Source organism: Panulirus ornatus, chromosome 30, assembly GCF_036320965.1.
Source record: "Panulirus ornatus isolate Po-2019 chromosome 30, ASM3632096v1, whole genome shotgun sequence".
NCBI lineage: Eukaryota > Metazoa > Arthropoda > Malacostraca > Decapoda > Palinuridae > Panulirus > Panulirus ornatus.
In genome coordinates, this window is record NC_092253.1 from 10,757,331 (window position 1) to 10,775,971 (window position 18,641).

The window sequence follows — 18,641 nt, forward strand, 5'->3', positions numbered from 1 at the left end:
TGGAGACAATATATATATATATATATATATAAATATATATATATATATATATATATATATATATATATATATATATATATATATATATATATATATATATATATATATATATATTCACTTCCGCTTCCATGGTTCCATCCGCTGCCAAATCCACTCCCAGATATCTAAAACACTTCACTTCCTCCAGTTTTTCTCCATTCAAACTCACCTCCCAATTGACTTGTTCCTCAACCCTACTGTACCTAATAACCTTGCTCTTATTCACATTTACTCTCAACTTTCTTCTTTCACACACTTGGCAAAACTCAGTTACCAGCTTCTGCAGTTTCTCACATGAATCAGCCACCAGCACTATATCATCCGCGAACAACAAATGACTCACTTCCCAAGCTCTCTCATCCACAACAGACTGCATACTTGCCCCTCTTTCCAAAACTCTTGCATTCACCTCCCTAACAACACCATCCATAAACAAATTAAACAACCATGGAGTCATCACACACTCCTGCCGCAAACAAACATTCACTGAGAGCCAGTCACTTTCCTCTTTTTCTACACGTACACATGCCTTACATCCTCGATAAAAACTTTTCACTGCTTCTAGCAACTTACCTCCCATACCATATATTGTTAATACCTTCCACAGAGCATCTCTATTAACTCTATCATATGCCTTTTCCAGATTCATAAATGCTACTTACAAATCCATTTGCTTTTCTAGGTATTTCTCACATACATTTTTCAAAGCAAACACCTGATCCACACATCCTCTACGACTTCTGAAACTACACTGCGCTTCCTCAATCTGATGCTCTGTACATGCCTTCACCCTCTCAATCAATACCTTCCAATATATTTTCCCAGGTATACTCAACAAACTTATACCTCTGTAATTTGAGCACTCACTCTTATCCCCTTTGCCTTTGTACAATGGCACTATGCAAGCATTCCGCCAATCCTCAGGCACCTCACCATGAGTCATACATGCATTAAATAACCTCACCAACCAGTCAACAATACAGTCACCCCCTTTTTTGATAAATTCCACTGCAATACCATCCAAACCCGCTGCCTTGCCAGCTTTCATCTTCCGCAAAGCTTTTACTACCTCTTCTCTGTTTACCAAATCATTCTCCACAACCCTCTCACTTTGCACACCACCTCGACCAAAACACCCTATATCTGCTACTCTATCATCAAACACATTCAACAAACTTTCAAAATATTCATTCCATCTCCTTCTCACATCACCACTTATTGTTATCACCTCCCCATTAGCCCCTTCACTGATGTTCCCATTTGTTTCCTTGTCTTTCGCACTTTATTTACCTCCTTCCAAAACATTTTTTTATTCTCCCCAGAATTTAATGATATTCTCTCAACCCAACTCTCGTTTGCCCTCTCTTTCGCCTCTTGCACCTTTCTCTTGACCTCCTTCCTCTTTCTTTTATACATCTCCCACTCATTTGCATTATTTCCCTGCAAATATTGTCCAAATACCTGTCTTTTCTCTTTCACTAACAATCTTACTTCTTCATCCCACCACTCACTACCCTTTCTAATCTGCCCACCTCTCGCATTTCTCATGCCACAAGCATCTTTTGAGCAAGCCATCACTGCTTCCCTAAATACATCCTATTCCTCCCCCACTCCCCTTACGTCCTTTCTTCTCACCTCTTTCCATTCTGTACTCAGTCTCTCCTGGTACTTCCTCACACAAGCTTCCCTCCCAAGCTCACTTACTCTCACCACTCTCTTCACCCCAACATTCTCTCTTCTTTTCTGAAAACCTCTACAAATCTTCACCTTCGCCTCCACAAGATAATGATCAGACATCCCTCCAGTTGCCCCTCTCAGCACATTAACATCCAAAAGTCTCTCTTTCGCACGCCTGTCAATTAACACGTAATCCAATAACGCTCTCTGGCCATCTCTCCTACTTACATATTTATACTTATGTATATCTCTCTTTTTGATCCAGGTATTTCCAATATCCAGTCCTTTTTCAGCACATAAATCTACAAGCTCTTCACCATTTTCATTTACAACACTGAACACCATATGTACACCAATTATTCTCTCAACTGCCACATTACTCACCTTTGCATTCAAATCACCCGTCACTATAACCCGGTCTTGTGCATCAAAACTACTAACACAGTCACTCAGCTGCTCCCAAAACACTTGCCTCTTATGATCTTTCTTCTCATGCCCAGGTGCATATGCACCAATAATCACGCATCTCTCTCCATCAACTTTCAGTTTTACCCATATCAATCTAGAGTATACTTTCTTACACTCTGTCATATACTCCCACCACTCCTGTTTCAGGGGTAGTGCTACTCCTTCCCTTGCTCTTGTCCTCTCACTATCCCCTGACTTTACTCCTAAGACATTCCCAAACCACTTTTCCCCTTTACCCTTGAACTTCGTTTCACTCAGAGCCAAAACATCCAGGTTCCTTTCCTCAAACATACTACTAATCTCTCCTTTTTTTCTCATCTTGGTTACATCCACACACATTTAGACACACCAATCTGAGCCTTCGAGGAGGATGAGCACTACCCGTATGACTCCTTCTTCTGTTTCCCCTTTTAGAAAGTTAAAATACAAGGAGGGGAGGGTTTCTAGCTCCCCGCTCCCGTCCCCTTTAGTCGCCTTCTACGACACGTGAGGAATACTTGGGAAGTGTTTTTTCTCCCCTATCCCCTATTATAACATACTTAATTGCCGTCTCCCGCGTCAGCGTGGTAGCGCGAGGAAACAGACTATATTTGATATTTGTCCGCCGTTTACCGCCGTTTATCACCAGGGACAGACAAAGTAAGGTCGCATTCGCTCACGTCCATTCTCTTGCTAAACACACTGTTAAGATGATACCGAATTTTACACTGGACTACACATATAACCACTAGCTGTTTCTTGGCGATCTCTTTCCAGAGCAATGAATTCGTCGTCGCTCTATTTCTTACTGGGGCTCCTCCTTACGGGCGCCTGTGTCAAGACAGTGGAGATAAAGAACCTCCTGAGGGAGATGAGGGCGGGAATAATTGAACGTAGAGAAGAGGTGAGTCGCCAGGTAGGCGCGATGGTGAGCGGGGTGTTGGAGCAGTACCTGGCTGGGTGTCACCTGGTGTTGGCCTCGACCACACAACACTCACCCATGTTTTCCCACGCCATTAGGTGAGGTTCTATAGCCATGCCATCTGAGGGCTTCCGTCCTCCAATGTAGTATGCCTCTATGCTATGTAAGGTGGACACACTTTTTACACTTTTTTTTATATTTATATGAGAATAGTGAGGAAAAGTTGTGGATCCATGAGATAAATAATTCGGCTTCTCTGTGCCAACATCTTTAGCATCCCCCCGATGGGCTCAAAAATTGAAGATTAGGTATTGAAAATAGCAAATTTATAGACAAAAAAATCTAAGTCTGAAAATATGTTTATTTTTAAGTCGGGTAAGGTTGATTTATAGAAATACACTTAAACAAAGGATTTCTGAAATCTGGAAGTGTTGAAATAATTCCTTCAGCTTCACAAAGAAACTAAAAAGATATATCACTTTTGCTAGAAATATCACCTATTTGAAAGAAAAACCCGATAAAAATCCAATTGAAATATTTTTCAGCCAAAAGTGCTTCACTAATGATGGTTTGCATAATCTCAAAATTGTGAAAAGTTTAAGATGAAATGAATCAACAACTTATCTAATCCCTGAATGATGAAATCCATACAGTATATCATCCATATGAAGTTTGGCGCAGAGAACACACATTTTTTTTCTTCGCAGAATTTCTTCTCATGAATCCACAACTTTTCCGCACTTCCCACCTATGAATATTAAGTGTAAAAACGATCCACTCCAGTACACATACCTACCACTTCACATGAAAACGATCCACTCTAGTACACATACCTACCACTTCACATGAAAACGATCCACTCTAGTACACATACCTACCACTTCACATGAAAACGATCCACTCTAGTACACATACCTACCACTTCACATGAAAACGATCCACTCTGGTACACATACCTACCACTTCACATGGAAGCCTGGCGATGTGTTGCTTGTTCAAATCACTAACTCAGTATCAAGAAGAGCTGCCACTTAGATCCATTACAATAGCATTTTCTTAGTCGTAGTTCATAAGTCTGTCATTTTCATGGGTAAGTGCTGGGGAAATCTAATGGAAACGTCATTCATTTTTGTTTTATCTTTAAGGCATCTGGCGGCCTGGGTGTATACACAGGTGGTAGTGGAGACGGGGTTACTCTTCCACCATAATAAGACAACCCAGCATGAACCAAGCAGGGACCAGCTCCTCAAGGGGCTGTGGGGTGATGGGACGCCCACTTGTCATGCCCTCATTCTGGACGACACCAGTAGAGATGCTCACCCTCATGTCAGGTAAGTTGTAGAGTGCTAATCACCTCTGCCAAGCACACATATGTGCCTTAAGACCAAGTATCATTACATTCTTAAGTGAACACAATTCCCTATGCTGTGTGTGTGGAAAGGTAAACCATTTACATCTTTTCGTAAATAAGTTACCTGATGGTACGTCTGGCTTGTCATGTGAGGTGAACTTTCTGGTTTACAAGAAAGGCTAAATGCAATGCACAGTTTTGCATCCTACACTGGCTGGCACAGCGAGCGGTCGCCACCTAAATAACAGAACTACAGACTTGTGATAAATGGCACGTAGAAAGAGCAGTAGCCTTCTTTTAACTAACAACTTTTTAGATCTAATTTCTGAAGCCATGAACCATTAATCATATTTTGTAATTAATCGTGATATGTAGTACCAGCAAAAACGAAAATGGGGAAGTTAGAGGAACACCTTCTGATCCACCCAAAGTGTCAGCATCATTATAGGAAGGCAGACAAGTGCCATACTCCTACACCTCGTGGTTTATAGAGACTAAACCAAAAATTATCTTGTGCAGCAGCCTCGCCACAAGAGGAGTCATCAGAGTCATGGGAAAGCCAAGAAGAGATTGCCTAGAATTCCTCATGGAATCTTCACCCTACACCAGAGTCAATCGCCAAGGCAACCACTCCACCACATGAGAGAGAAAGATAATAATGTAGTTTCCTACACAACGAACTCTATAACTTGATCATTAACAGGCTGAATGCTCTTCTAGAAAATAGTTTTGCTCGATAACCAAATTAGCGTCCTTTTGTAAGTGGTACAGCACAACCAGGAAATAATTCCAGGCATTTTTGTTTCCTTGATAGTTTTCACACAATCTTGAAGTGATGCGTCCAGGATTAAAGGAATGGATAACATTTATCTACTACAAAGTCACTGACCTAAAATGTAATTACCTGAGCGTAAAGGATTCATCAGAAATCCATCAAACACGTAACAAAACACCAGTGTAAGACGAGTACACAGACTGTGCAAGTACAATATCCAACACCATGAACTAAACAGCCAAACCATCTCCCAGAATATCGTAATCAGGACGAAATCAGCAGTCTTCTGAGGGAGAGAGAGAGAGAGAGAGAGAGAGAGAGAGAGAGAGAGAGAGAGAGAGAGAGAGAGAGAGAGAGAGAGAGAGAGAGAGAGAGAGAGAGAGAGAGAGAAGATGAAAGCCGGCCTCGAGACGCCTTTGAGATTCACACATGTTAAAAGACCTTGTCTCAGAAATCACTGGCGCACACGAATAAACACTGGACTCAAATCCCCCAGATAAGACCAAGATAAGCTACTTCTCTTCGTAAGCGCACCTTCAAAACTGCAGGAGTTTCCAGCACAAAAGGTTCCAGAGTGCAAAAGCTATTATTAATGATATCCATTATCTTTTCTACAGCATATCCTATTCTGAGATTGAAATCATATGAACTCGAGTCAATATGTGCAAACACCTCCAAGTTTTCTTAATGAAGAGATGATTCTTTTTTCTTGCACCAATACGCATTACGTACTCAAGTATGCTCTTAGTGAAGCAGTCAGCATACACACACACACACGCACACACACACACACACACAAATGAAATAGCCGTCAAAAATAGTTTGTTAAAAGATGATATCATCCACAAAATCAATATGGCTTAGAGAGAAGACTCAGCTATACAGAGTTTTTCGCACAGGATTCTGGACTGGTCTAGTGTGTGGCTGCGGCCGGAGACACGGGTGGTGGTGATTGGTGAGAGTGAAGGAGTGGAGGACGTGCTCCATCACTTTACTCTTCGGAATACCATCCATGTCCTATACCTCGCTCTGCACAGCCACACCCTACGCGAACCCCCACAAGTCACCGGGCTACGAAGGGAGAGCTCTGAAGAAGGTAATGTTCCTCCGTCACACAGCTTTTTTGCTGATATTTTAAAGATTCTTGAGAACGTAAATACCTTAGTCTTTGATAAGGAAAAGCAGTTTTCATCTGCTGTATTGTACATCGGTAGGGAGTGAGGAAGTCAGGATGTACCGGCGGTGTCTGTACTGCAACGATGGTGAGGCGGACATCCAGCTGTTGTCACGATGGAAACTGAACCTCAGCGTACCCACGGGTCTGCTGGTCTTTACCGGTAAGTTAGAAGGTAGAACACCACAATACCTGTCTCTTCCTTCGGCCCCTCAGTAGGTCAAGAGTTAGGTACGGGAATATATACTTCAACAGCACGCCGAATCACATCATCCCCAGTACTGAGGATCCATATGAACAAGGTTCGTGTATATATATAAAACATACAAACATCCAACAGCCAGGATCGAACCCAGGACCCGTGGGTAGCGCTCCCGCCTGTTGCACACGGGTCCCGGGCTCGATTCTGGCTGTTGGAGGTTCGCATGTTCTATGAAGGTGCGCGTTCATATGCACTTTGTTCGTATGTATATAAATATATATATATATATATATATATATATATATATATATATATATATATATATATATATATATATATATATATATATATATATATATATATATATATATATATAAACATGTATATAACTTCATATGTGTATAACTGCGACATAAAGCAGCTGACTGCTCTGAGTCCTTCCATGTTCCACAATGGTTATGAACAACATCCAGAAAACATATTCACGTAAGATGAAGGTTTCATGTTAATTTCCCTAGCTAATTCCTGGGTTTTGGAGGAATCCTTCTGATGTGTCGTGTCGCTTGGTAGTCATAATGCTCGCTCCTTAATTCAGCATCCAATGTTCCTACATCACACATTGGCCCAGGAACAATGGGAGCATTAGCGTCCTTAATGATAGTAGTCATAGTCTCTCAGCTCTGGTATCAGGAGTGCCGCATAATTTGGCTGAGTAAGACACATTGAGCAGCCCCCGCGCTACACCAAGTGTCGAGGATCACAAAGTAAACATCCCTTCAGGAGTCCATACCATACAAGAGGACGCCACTTGTCAAAGAAGTAAGAGATCTAGATTTTAGTTCAGTAATGTTACAAGTAACCTTCAGTCATTTTTCTCTCCTATTGTCTGAACATCAGAACACGGCGCGAACTTCATGGGGCATGAGTTCAAGATAGTGGATAAGAGGTACTTCCCTTACTTCACGTACGAGCGCGCCAGCGATGAGCCAGGCTCAGTCGTGTATCCTCGGGACTCCCTGATCACGCGCATGGTCAACACCGTCGCGCTCCGCCTCAACTTCACGTAAGATCGTTGTCGTTTCGCTACAGGTTATCAACCTCAAGTGTGATGTTCCGTGGTCGACTTAGCAGCTTTAAGTAGTTTACAATAGTCGTTTTCCTTGACCGCACCCAGCTCACCGTTACGGTCGTCTTCTTATATATCCGTTTCACAATACACTTTTTCTGCATCTCATTCACATAAACCTCACCTGTCATCCTCTATGATTTTCTCTAATCCTGAAAATTTCACGCATTACCCCATTCCTCCCCCAGCGTCGGAGCATGAACGATTTTGAGCGCTCTTACTTACTTCAGCATTCATATAACAGCAAGAAAATAGAATAGCTTCATTATGTAGTGGGTCCTCTTCAGTATCTTCAGCACCCTGCGTCTCGATGTTTATCACTGCCTCTTCATGTATGGAACTTCATGTTATCTTCAGCACGCACGACTCAAAGCTGTCCATTGATATAGATTTCTCTCAGCACACTGCAAGGTGCAACTGGTATTCATCTAAGCGTTATAAAACAATCACGTACCGGGACAGCTAAATCCAGAATTTAGTACCGGGATTTGTATTTCGGAGAGTGACTTTGCTGAAGTTCATCGTAACCCAGTGCTGTCTTCTACAAAACATTTCTTGCATATTTACTGGATGCTATTTCTCATAGTTGTATCATTTCTCACTGTCATAGAAGATATTTGATTACTGATACTATCTGCACCGCCGAAAAAAAGGAGAGCAATGTCAATAGACAAGGTAAATTTTACTCACTCGATTGTATGATGAAACATGTTAGTATTTCCATATGGTGCGGCAAGCAATGCTTCTATATCTCGCCAAATTTCAGGTATAAGACACCAAGGTTTCCTCAGCAGGTATACGATAAGGGAGCCTCTAGACGGGCAGTGGGGAGTGCGAAATGAGATGGGACTTGGACGGGCATCGTGGGAGAACTCCAGAATCAACTGGTCGATTTTACGATGGACTCCACGTTAACCCCTCAGAGAGCTCCTGTGCTGGACTACGCCAGGGTCTATATCGATGAGTCTATCGTCATCCTGTCGTCCAAACCACGACTTCTGCCCGAGTACCTGTCACTAATCAGACCGTTTGAAGGTAGGACGACTCGTAATTTGTTTGAATATATGACACCAATAGACACACATATGAATGATATATGACACCAATAGACACACATATGAATGATATTCTGATCCCGTTTCTCGAATAATGGTGACATAACAGAGGGTTATTTATCAGATGTGATATGTACGAATACACAGGAATTTAAAGAGCAACAGACCACTGGGTTCTTTTGAGGTTGTTTGTATTTATGGATATATCAGAACGTCACAGTTTAGTGTGGTAAATGTAGTAAGACATACAATCAATTCAAAGAAATGAGCCTGAAAATTGTTTATATGACTGTGGAGGCACAAGTGATATTATTCATGGAGATGAAGCGATATATTCATAAAGTCTTAACGCAGTTATCTTTCTGCTTTAAACCACTGTAACTGGTAATTGCCATATCATTCCATATGTTGATAATGCAGTTGAAGAAAGAATACTTCGCCTCATTCGAGGTAAAACTTTGGCTCACGATTTTGTGTCCAAGACTTCGATCAAACGACTCAAAGCCTCCTGGAATCTCATTCCAGGATCATCTTTAAGCCCTCCTCTGTGTTCTCTACAGTCTATGTCCTTTTCTTTTCAAGTAGGGTAAAGATATGAGCCATTTCGTCGACACCTATACTGAGAATCATTTGTTAAGGTGATGGTATTCTAAGTGATCTTTAAAGTCGAAGGTGAACATTATGAGTATTTGAGATAACCTGTTCTTGGTCTGTTTATATCTAATTGGTGTCATGAGCTTCACTGAGGACTATTGTATGTAAAGATTCCAATTACCCTTCATGTGTTCAGAGATGATGTGTCTTTCACGGCCACCTTGTTCATAGTGTTATTAGTGATTCCATGCTCATAGCGCTCAAATAAGATAGTATTAAATTCTCTTTCCATTGTGCCTGAACTCATCTGCTGTAGCAGAGCTAATCGGATATAGGGAACATCATTTGCAGCTCTCAGAAACTATTGCAAAGACCTTTGTGTACATTGTGCGCGTAGTAGGGACACCTGAGTGATAACCAGAAGAGCGACGAGGGGCTTTCATCAGAGGCAGAAATACTTTGTTATCAACAGATATGTTGGCAAAGCCATGAAGTATACGATACGATAGATGACCACCAAATTAACAGAACCATAGACGGGTCTTCCATGGACAGTGCCATAGACGGGTCTTCCCTGGACAGAACCATAGACGGGTCTTCCCTGGATAGGACCATAGACGGGTCTTCCCTGGACAGGATCATAGACGGGTCTTCTCCTGGACAAGACCATAGCTAAGGTGTTTCAGGGATAAGGACTATGGCTGGGGCGTCCTAAGAGAGGACCAGGAAGCCTATATCATGATGATAAATTCCATGACAACATAACACGAATTTCAATCGTAATCGAGTATATCAAACTTGATCATACCTGTAGCTTCCAGTAGTTGTATTCTCATACTTCTATTGTCTTAAACCCAAGCCTGTGTTGTACGTATAGTAAAGTAAAAAAAAAAGAAGATGAACACAGGTGTATTAATGTTGGTAATGATAAGGTACGAGTTTGCTTTCAATGCCTACACCAAGAACAGATGCTAGCTGGAGATACAGCTGTATCATTTTTATCTCTAAAATCCGTATCACTTACGTAGGGGAGTTGTGGTTACTGTTGCTGATCAGCGTCGTAACCTGGGGAGTGACGCTGTGGCTGCTGCAGATGGCGTGGTCGAAGGCGTCAGGTGGCCGTGGTCTTAGTCTCAGTTCCTCACTGTTCTACAGCTGGAGCGTCATACTGGAGGACCCGCCCTCACGCCCTCCCGAGAACATAACGGCACAGGTATGACGTGGGCATCTGGTTGGCTGGTTGGTTCTTTGGGCTGTACGCCTATCAACTGCCAGGGTTGTTAAGGCCATCAACGGAAGCTACATCCAACAACCAAAATCTCTTTTAACATCTTCAGGTGTTAAAGATAATCTTAAGACCACATACACTCACTATGTATGTGGCCCATCGGTTGGGTCAACTGTCTTCTGCTGATATCTCTCGTATTTAAACATTTCACATTTAGTGATAAAGTGTTTCTTAATGCTAGATGGGACGGCACGGGCAACTGAGGCCCTCATAAAGGCTATCTCAGTAACACTGTATCAGCTATACATATACCCTTGCCTGAACCACTAAGTCATTTGCTATGACATATTTTTCTAGATAACATATTTTTCTATGACATATTTTTCTAGATGGCAAATGGTGTTACCGGTTTTGTTTTCTTATATATATATATATATATATATATATATATATATATATATATATATATATATATATATATATATATATATATATATATATATATATATATATATATATATACGTATATATATATATATATATATATATATATATATATATATATATATATATATATATATATATATATATATATATATATATATATATATATATATATATATATATATCTTAACGACATTGAAAGTAAATTACGCTCTGAGATATCGAAATTCGCAGACGAAAATGGTTTTGGATATAAACCCATAACAGAAATGGTGCTTCTGCAGCATCAAACTGACATTAACAAGACTAAGGAAAATCCAGGAAAAATTCTAGGAAAATCATCCTTGTTCTAGAACTAAGAGGTGCGTCTCTATCAATTTTGAGTAAAAGACAGACAGAACAGAGGGAGTACAGCGTCGAGCTACAAAGATGATTTCCGAACTGATATAAATAGTAAGAATTATTTTGATCCAGGTACTGAAAATCAATCAAAGATTTCGATAATTTCAATCTAAGCAACTACTGAAGGCTTGATTCGCCTGATTTCACTTATAGTAATGGACATCAAACCCATGGATATTTCATGACTTTGATTGAGGCGAAGAACTTTTTCTGCAACAGAATTGTTAACACATGGAATGATCTACTGGTTAGAGTGGTTAAAAACTACTATAGACGTGATAGATATTTCACTTCAAGTCCACTACTGACAGTATTTGTGCCTCAGTTACATGAACATTTTTGAGGGGTTTTCTCTATGAAACATTTGCATGCCTTCTTATTCTTACCACACTTATCTGTAAGTTTCTAACATCTTCCGTTATCACAAACAGCTTCTAGAAGACCCAGTGGTCTGTTACTGTTTACACTAACTTCTGTTCTTTGTACTCTTCTGTCGGGATCACAAAGAGGCTTCGAAAGTAGAGTCTTTATGCAAATGCAAAAGTTGGAGTTTAAAGATGATGTCCACAATGGTTGAGATGGGATTCTTCAAGCGCACAGTAAGAGCTCCTGTGGATACCTGAATATTGTGGTATTGGATTGCAACCCGGAGGCATGTGACCTTAGGTAGCAAGAGGTGATAATGGAGAGGACATTACGGTAGCCTCACTTGAGCTGTTGGTTTAGGTCCGACTGATGGTTGTAGAGAGTCTGAGGGGTATGCGGGTATGCTGAGAGCCTATTGGTTGGCGTTACAAGTTACCTAAAGTGGTCTTGCATGCCTTTCATTGTGCACCTATCTAATAGTCACTGTTGTGCAGTGGATGTATAACACATTCAAGCTGAGGAGACACAAAGGAGCTGGGAAGAATGAAAATTATGTAAATGTTATTGAGTTCAAGTGCAGGGAGTAAAAGTGTCTTGGTGGACGAGGGATTTACAGGTGATTGTTAGGAGATTGTAAATGCTGTTAATGTGTTTCTTTCGGCTTAGCGTGTTATCGAAAATGATCAGAAAAGCTTGAGGAACTGCGAAACTTGAGGCTAGGGCATGATAAGACAACAGGAGTGGAATACTGTTAGAAGTAAGGCTGAGGTGCAAGACCACTTTGGCATGATTAATGTTGATGTGATTGACCATGTTCAAGTTTGTAGGTTATTCTAGAAAGCCATGTAGTCCGGGAAGCCATTCGCAGCGCTGATGCAAGTGGCACAATCATCGAAGTGCTTCTATCTAGCCGGTGTGTCCATTAGGGAATCGGAAATGAACTGGCAGACTCGCTCCTCAGGAATGCTAACCACTCCCTCTCTCACCACAACCATGCCCTCTCGTCCCAGCCTCCACACACTCCTTCACCACAGCTGCTCCTTCCCTCACCACCATCACTCCCTCCTCCCTGATCACCACACCCTCCTTCACCTCTAACACTCCCTCCCTTCCTGGCCAACACATCCTGAACGGTGAAATGGAATCGCTCGGTAGCGGAACCATTCATTACCAACATTATTCTTCTTCATACCTCCCATATCGTCGACACAACCTGTTTACTCAACAGATGTTTCCGAAAATATACTAATCCAACAGCCATAAAGTTTCTATCCTACCATAAAAATGAATAGACTGTTGACAACTATGTATGGGGGTTTGTCATCGTGTGTCTGACTCCTTCCTCGGTGAGCCTACGAACAACGGAGAGGATAGATAGGACTGCCTATTCATGGTATGAATAAGGAAGTACAAGTGACCACCTTTGTACCCTGCTGGACGCAACTGCTCAAAAACTGGAAATTGAGACTGACCATCGAAAGCGTACACTTGACATCAGTCACTGATAAAAGCTGCACTTTATGGAATGAGACTTTTCCAGGGCTTAGTGCTGCCATCTTTGTTGTTAATCATGTTGTCGGTGACTAGACTAAGAGTTTCAGTGAATTTAACGAAGGTGAGAACCATAAAAGGCTTTCCGTTGTTGGCAGATTGCGGTAAATAAACACAAGGAAGCTGACGAAGCAGCGGGTGGTATATGAGATCGATCTCTCTCTCAAAGATCCTGAGGGTTATGGAAAGTGGAATTTACTAAACCTACAGATGTTGTTGACTGGAGGTTGGAGATTGGTGTGTGTGTGTGTGTGTGTGTGTAGAGGGTTGGGGGTAAGTGACCATATCTACCGTACATGCAGGTATTGGTAGGATGGTGGCTGGTGTTCTGCCTAGTGGTCTCCACCGCGTACAGATCATCCTTGATCTCCCATCTGGTGGTACAAGGTAAGTCTCCACTCATCAACAGCGTGGAGGACCTGGTGGCTCGTGAGAGCTGGAGGTGGGGCACGCCACGGATGACAGGCGCCCTGCTCACGTTTCTCAAGACGAGTCCCAACCCTGCCATACAGAAGATGTATAAAGGCATGCAGGTGAGATGCAGGCGCTAAAAATGTCTTATTTCCATTCTGTATATATGAAGATGTACATTGCCATTATATAGATTCCTCCAGTCACTAGTGTAGATTCCCCAAAAAGTTTCCATATGTCATTTATTAACCATAAAACTCTATCAACTGTCAGTGCTGCATATCTTTCCAAAGACATACCGATCACCAAGACGCACACCATCAACACATTTCCACAGGAAAAAAGATTAGGACACGTTTGAAGCGCTTCAGTGGAGAGTTCCAAGGCTTCGAGTTGCAGGAAAAGAAACAGTTATCAAAACGGCCTATCCTTGAGTTGCTAGTGGACACACAGTAATCATGTGACGCAGTAGTTTGCCGAGTAGTACGTGGTCTAGCTAAGGATGGAGGCACACAAGCAGCCAGCTTTCATGAGCAAAAACCAAAGCAATACCTTTAGCAGAGGGGAAGTGAACCAACATTGCGGTTTAGGGCAAATGGGTCAAGTTTCGAGGTTAATCTGGGAGAGTTTATAAGTCGGACCGCTTTCGACTGAACTCCGTCAAGTATGGATGCAGAGCTGCAACCAAATCAGATGTGAGAGCAGTATTCCATACAAGGACGAGTCAGTCCTTTGTATAAACGAAACGGCTATTCACAAGAAAAGAAATTTCGATATCTAAACACGATTCCCAGTTTCTTAGAGGCAGACTTAGCTATTCCCCTCATGTGGGGTTTCCATGATAGAGTGGATCTTACAGTAATACCAAGCATGTTCAATCATTCAAAAGTGGAATTACAGAACCGTCGAATGAGAGGAGAAAGTTGTGAGGAGCTTTCGACGGAGAGAGATGGGTAGAGATTGGGTCTTGGATCTGCGCAACGCAGATCTAGTGAAAGAAGGAACAGATTTGAAGGATATGAAAGAATGCACTGTTAAGTCGTCAGCATATGAATGCATTTGGCTATTTGTAAAAGTAAGGAAATAGTTGATGAATAGGAGAAAAAGTGTAAGAGGCAGAGTTACTCTGATTATACAGAGAAGCGATTCATCCTTGTATGGAGTGCTACTCTAACAGATGGATCTGTTTTAACTCTGAATATTTCATTGACGAAGAAAAACCTAAAGCCATGCTGTCTATCAGATTTCCGGTCTAATCTCAAAGCTAGATCATGTACAATCTCAAACATTTCATTCAACCTAACATTCAAATTCACACGTACTTTATTATTTCTGTAGAAGAATATTGTTGATCTGACCGACTTTCCTCCCACACAAGAGACTCTTAGTTTACGTACTTTCTGTAATGCATTCCAGTCCACTTTATCATGTGACAAATCTACACATTCTACACATTTTCTCACCAGCTTCATACAACTAGTTGCTGATAAGCTTCAACTCATTTTCTATAACTTGTATTAGGCCAACAGCATTGAAGAAGGGATGAGGCTGGTTCTTCAGGGTGGCTACTCCTTCATCTACAACAAATACATTTCCAAAACGTTTATTGCCGCACGTTACACTGACGACGTCGGCTACACACCCGTCCACATCAGCAACAAGAATTATGTACTTTTTACCGGCAATGCTTGGGCATGCAGGTGGGCCTTAATCCATAGTGCATCTGTGTTGCTTGTGGGAAAGCAATATGAGTCCCTTACTGGCAACATGAGTTTAAGGTCACAGTGCTTGCAAAAAAAAAAAGAACTCTACATATAAATGAATAAAGTAATAAGTAAATTTCTACAAGTAAATAAGTACAGTAAATGGTAAATAAGGAAGTCCTAAGCTGTAGCAAGTACTAGTAAACAAACCAACACCAATTGCCATGGGATGAGTGATTGTCACGTGATGAATATGACTGAAGATCATCCATTTGTATACATAAGAATCTTATCAACTTGATTACGTATTACGTTCAGGGAAAAAAAATAACGCTACCGGAATTTCCATAGGAGGGGCGCCCCTTTCCGCCGGGGGCTGGACCAGGCGATACAACAACTGCTGGAGGCCGGCCTCATCACCTTCTGGATGGACGACGTCATCGCCACCCACGTCAGAAACACCCGCGACAGGAAACAAAAGGAGACTACAGAAGCCCTGGAGAACGAATCTAAACTCCTTCATATGGTATTGTAACATCTATATTACATACTGATCTATGTATCTACATATATATATATATATATATATATATATATATATATATATATATATATATATATATATATATATATATATATATATATTCTTTCTTTCTTTCTTCCTTTTATGCTTTATCGCCATTGAATGCGTTAGCGAGGTAGCGCCGGGAACAGAAGAAGAAAGGCCACATTCGCTCACATCCATTTTCAGTCTGTAACGTATAATGCACGATAAGCACAGTTCTCTATCCTGTGTATCCACATCCAAGCCCCGCAGACCTTTCCATGGTTTACTCCGGACGCTTCATATAACCTGTTAGGTTCATTGACGGCATTTCGACCCCAGTATACCAAATCGTTCTACTTCACTTTATCCCGTGCACGCCTTGCATGTTAAAGTTATGATTACTCAATATCTTTTTCACTCCATCCTTCCACCTCCAATTTGGTCTCCCACTTCTCCTTGCCTCCTCCACCTCTGACACATATATCCTCATTGCCAACTTTTCCTCACTCATTCTCTCCATATGTCCAAACAATTTCAACACACCTTCTTCTGCTTTCTCAACTACACTCTTTTTATTACCACACATCTCTCTCTCTCTCTCTCTCTCTCTCTCTCTCTCTCTCTCTCTCTCTCTCTCTCTCTCTCTCTCTCTCTCTCTCTCTCTCTCTCTTTATATATATATATATATATATATATATATATATATATATATATATATATATATATATATATATATATATATATATATATATATATATATTTATATGTATATATGTATATGGATAGATCCCCACAATCATTCCAGGAAATGGATAAAGAATCTTTTTCTTTTCAGATTCTTAAAATATGCATATGTATAACATTAGGAGAGAATCACATATCTTCAGACTTGAAGGCTAAATTTAGAGGTTAAAATGTATAAAAGTTTTCTAAGGATGTCCACAGAGTTTATGAGCTCTAAAGTATTATGAAACATTAACATTTAACAAATACTTCTCTTCAAGTTTACAATTGACAGTGTTTTACATACTTAGTAAAATGAAATTTTTACGAGTGCATCTTCTTAGATCACTAGTTTGATTTTTTTTTAAACTCTTACCAAACTGATTCTAAAGTTTCTGACCTCCTCCACCATCACAAGCACCCTCTACAGGACTCAGTGGTCTGTAGTTTGTATTCCTTTTCTATTCCCTATATATCAACAAGGTCTTTGATATACAAAGATTTAATCATCCCAAGAAAACCTCATCTTATCCTGATTCACTCTGTCGTATTAGATTTCATTTTAAGTACTTCTCTTTTCCACTCACATCAGCAGAAGCTAATGACTTTACCTCCACCAAAGTCTTCAATATACAAGGAATTAATCATCCTAAGAAAATATCTTGATTTACTCTGTCGTATTAGATTTCATTTTAAGTACTTCATTTTTCCACTCACATCAGCAGAAGCTAATGACTTTACCTCCACCTGTGTAGGAGGAGGATGGCCAAGTGGTTCTGGGGCTCCGACACCTACAAGTGACCTTCTATCTGCTGCTGCTGGGGTTCGTCCTCTCCTTCGTCGTATTCCTGTCTGAGTCCCTCCTCCACTGATGTTCTACACTCAGATTTTGTAACGAAATAATTCCTCTGTGATAAACTAACCGATCACTTCGTAGTGCTTTGTGCCAGACGGATCGCCTGAAATTACATTGCAGAAAATCGTCCAAAACGGACCATGATGTCTTCATACGTCTATTGATACTGTGGTATATCGTTCCTAAATAACATGTGATCCAAATGAAAATGACTTGGGTTCAACCAGCTGAGTAACTTTAATGTGATCCTTAAAACGTTTCAAACAATCAGTTATATGTATCCTGAAATCTTGCAGACTGAATAGGAATCAAATGTTGTCGACCACTTCGCCGTCCAGAGGAAAGTAATAATATAACACGCCATCCGACTTAAGTTTCATTCAGTAGTAAGACATAAGTCAGCAGAGCTTGGGCTCATGCATCTTAGAACACGATACTATTAATACACAAATGAAACTAACAGGCTTCTCTCTCTCTCTCTCTCTCTCTCTCTCTCTCTCTGGCTTACTTCATCCATTTAAGACTTACATAACCAGTAGTGTTTTCCAGCATTAGAGTGACTCTATTCCTTCTTTACTAAATTTATCTTTTATGAAAATACTTTGTCCTCACCAAGCCTTGCCCACTACCAAAATTTGCCCTCCCTTCCCCCCTTCACAGGACGACGAAAGCATACAAAAAATAAAGTGTCACATATGTTAGAACTTATTCATGTCTCCTTTCGTCTTGATTACCGTCTTCAGACGTCTGGGAATGGAATAGATAAGGTTCCTGAAGCAATTTCCGTCCAGGTTTTGGATGTCGATCTCCTAAATGAAGCGAAGCACCAATAGGATGTTGCAGGAGGCGAGCAATCTTGCCTTTCATCTGGTTCCAGCAGCTCTCGATTGAGTTAAGGTATTAGGGGTTCCCAGGTCAGTCCAGCAGTTGAATATTTTTCTTTGATAGCCAACTTATCACCTATCTCTGCATAGCGTAATCACATCTGACCTCGAGCAACTTGATATACTGCTGTCGTTTCACTGTATAGTTGTAAGGTAAGTACCAC

The 18,641-nt window shown here is 40.9% G+C and overlaps 1 protein-coding gene across 1 annotated transcript; it reads left to right on the forward strand.

Moving 5' to 3' along the window:
• The first annotated feature begins 2,944 nt into the window (after nucleotides 1-2,944).
• On the forward strand, nucleotides 2,945-18,247 carry LOC139758259 (glutamate receptor ionotropic, kainate glr-3-like). The gene is given in 12 exon segments (XM_071679470.1): nucleotides 2,945-3,183; nucleotides 4,231-4,416; nucleotides 6,111-6,307; nucleotides 6,426-6,548; nucleotides 7,485-7,650; nucleotides 8,508-8,554; nucleotides 8,557-8,748; nucleotides 10,391-10,575; nucleotides 13,656-13,886; nucleotides 15,286-15,464; nucleotides 15,819-15,993; nucleotides 17,496-18,247. Coding segments are annotated over 12 exon segments (2,034 nt in total). The 3' UTR covers nucleotides 17,610-18,247.
• The last annotated feature ends 394 nt before the right edge of the window (nucleotides 18,248-18,641 follow it).